This window comes from Bactrocera latifrons, unplaced genomic scaffold, assembly GCF_001853355.1.
Source record: "Bactrocera latifrons isolate USDA-ARS-PBARC rearing strain unplaced genomic scaffold, ASM185335v1 scaffold_87, whole genome shotgun sequence".
Classification (NCBI taxonomy): domain Eukaryota; kingdom Metazoa; phylum Arthropoda; class Insecta; order Diptera; family Tephritidae; genus Bactrocera; species Bactrocera latifrons.
In genome coordinates, this window is record NW_017537567.1 from 164,914 (window position 1) to 167,690 (window position 2,777).

The 2,777-nt window shown below is 38.2% G+C and overlaps 1 protein-coding gene across 1 annotated transcript; it reads right to left on the reverse strand.

Moving 5' to 3' along the window:
* Positions 1-612: 612 nt before the first annotated feature.
* On the reverse strand, positions 613-2,777 carry LOC108977310 (tektin-3). Its single transcript, XM_018946919.1, has 6 exons — positions 2,557-2,777; positions 2,220-2,488; positions 1,771-2,146; positions 1,502-1,713; positions 1,135-1,443; positions 613-966 (listed from the first exon to the last, which is right to left on the reverse strand). The coding sequence occupies exons 1-6, from the start codon at positions 2,683-2,685 to the stop codon at positions 738-740; spliced, it is 1,524 nt and encodes a 507-aa protein (XP_018802464.1). The 5' UTR covers positions 2,686-2,777; the 3' UTR covers positions 613-737.

Sequence of the window (2,777 nt, forward strand, 5' to 3'; positions counted from 1 at the left end):
AAAGAAAACTAATATAATTTTACTCTGATTTAATGAAGCTAATATTGTTGGATTTTCGCCAAATATGTTCTTATAAATTCATTCTAAATTCACACTTTTTACTTAACCTAAAATGTAAACGAATTAATCAAAATTGTTAACTTTTCCCGCAATTCAACAAGTAACGGAACTTTGACTTCTCTTCGTTGTGCTACACGATTTAACTGAATGGCAGTGTTGCATTAGTTCGAAAACTATGGAGTTATAATAATGATAGAGGGAGGTTCTGCATACCGTGATTTGTTGTTATTAATTTTTTTAAATTAAGATATCTCAACTAATTAGTTTTCAGTTCATTAAATCTTTAGTTTTAATAATATTTTCATTATTTATTATATTTACTAGCTTGCATATTCCAAATTTAAATTCGCTTTTGGCGTTAGCAATATGTAAACAAACATCAGCTGATTAACACTCTTCTCTCGAAAAAGGAAACATATCGAATGTTTTGTAAACGCCTCAAACTAAAAATTCGTTTTTTTTTTTTTTTTTTTTTTTTTTTTTTTTTTTTTTTTTTTTTTTTTTTTTTTTTTTTTTTTTTTTTTTTTTTTTTTTATCAGAAATAAATATTAGTTATCTTTTCCAAATAATTACTATTCATTTTATTGACATAGATGGACCAACACTTTTTATGTGTTTTCTGCTTTCCACTTATTCACTTGCATTTACAAACTAGCAATTTTTCCAACATTTGCAATTTAATATTTTATCAAATTATTTACGGGGAACGAGCGTCTAAGTCCCATACACTTTTCACGATCTATAAACAAGGCATTCACTTTGCGTCGCAAATCCGCCTCCAATGTTGAACGGGTTTTTAGTAAATTCTGGTGTTGAGCCTCAGCTTCCTGCAACTTGTGATGTAGATTTTTAACGGTATCTTGTATATCTTGCACTTCTTGTACCAGCCGCAATTGAGCCCAGTCCCTAGAAAATAAGAAAGATGTTTAATTAAAGTCTATGATTTTACATACATACATATGTACACATGCTTTATAGATATAACCCTATTATTCTCAATAACCTATTTCATTGATAGAAATGTGCATAACGCCTGCAATTCCATTCCAGTCCCAACTCTTTACATTTACTCACTTGCATAGCTCCACGCCTTCGCGATGTGAACGCGCTTCCAAACGCGTTTGTGCGACCTTCAAAGGATTCGATTTATCTTGTATCGCCTTTTGTATTAAGAAAATGTGCTTCTCCAGATCGAATAATTCCTGTTGCACCTTATGCAAATGTAACTGTATCTTATTCTTGGACTCGTTCATCTCTTGTGAGCGACGATCCAAAGCATTATTCGTGTTACTCCAATGATCCCAGACGGATTGAGCAATGGCATTAACAATAGTTTCGGCATCGCTGCGTAGTTGAGAGAGCTTGGCGCGCTCAGCTTGAGATCTGTGACACATAATGATAAGATAATTGCATCAGAAAATAGTTAAAAGTCCAAATCAACCTGCTAACGCGTTGACTGCTCGCCTCAGCCCATGATTCTTGTGTGCTTATGCTCGGATCATATTTTTCAATGCCACCATAGTAAGTGATGCCACGGCTATAATTATTCAACTGATGGCAAACGGAGTCAATACCCAGTGTTGACTCTTTGTGCGAGACATCTTCCTCCAGCAAGTGCTGAGCGGCACGGCAGTCATTAGCTTGCCGTGTGATCTAGAAAAACTCTTGCAATTGATTTCGTTTAAAATAACGGTCATATCACTAGTTCACCTTTTCATGTAGTTCCTTGAGCTTATCGCGCGAATTTCGTATATTGTCGATCTCTAACAACAGCGCCTTCTCAGCCGTATCATGCACCTTCTCCACACCCGCACGCGCCTCACGATGATACAAGCACTCCTGGGCTATATGCAAAGGCGCCTCTAAGTCCAACATGGCTTTGCCGCAACGGCGCTTTAGATCGGAAATTGCCGCAGATTCCGAAACCAATTTATCCAGCTCGGTATTCAACTCGTTGCGCCAGAATGTTACGTCCGTTATGCGTTCACCTAAACGACGTCCGGCATCACGCTGCCCTTGCGAAGTCTTCTCATCGGTTTCGCGCATTAAACGCACGGCATCGTTACGCAAGCGCTCCGACTGATTACTATTTGTTGAGAATTATTTGTTAATGACGGAACATCTACTTAATTTTTTTTTTTTCGTTAGCCTGCACTTACCGATTTATATTGGATTCGGCATATTTGGTAAGATTGCTATTAACCCATTCGTTGTTGGTGTAGCGTGTGAAGAGTGCCGCACGCGCAGCGTGCTGTGGATTGCGTTCGAAACCCGTCACCAAGTTGGGAAAGTTCATGGGCTCTGTAGTCATGCCGGAGGGGGAGAAGCATGGCTTAACTAACTGATTGGTTACTGGTTGCTCAGCTAAGTTCTTGACCTCAATCATTTCGTACGCCAATGTCGGTCGCCATGGATGCGGATGATTGGTCTTTACAAGACAAAAAAAAAATCAAAAATAAATAAACTGCAGCGTACGCCAGTCGGATGCGAGCTAACCTGATACGATATGCCAACACGCGGTGGTACCGACGGCCCCGAGACAGGCTCCATGCAAGGCGGCGCACCAGCCGTACTCCATGGCTGCAATTGTGAATACATCACAGTTTGTTCAAATTTCGTGCTCATTTTTAATGAATGAATTAATTTTTTTTTCGCAATTTTTTCAACTAACTGAAGTACAAAACAATTTTATACAAAGGATCATAAAAAACTGATGA

Bases quoted from the DNA above. Each gene is read 5' to 3' on its own strand.
- LOC108977310 (XM_018946919.1), bottom strand. From the start codon at position 2,685: ATGAGCACGAAATTTGAACAAACTGTGATGTATTCACAATTGCAGCCA. The intron at 2,489-2,556 runs GTTAGCTCGCAT...TGTCTTGTAAAG, and splicing joins GTGTTGGCATATCGTATCAG to ACCAATCATCCGCATCCATG. The intron at 967-1,134 runs GTGAGTAAATGT...CTTATTTTCTAG, and splicing joins GAAGGCGTGGAGCTATGCAA to GGACTGGGCTCAATTGCGGC.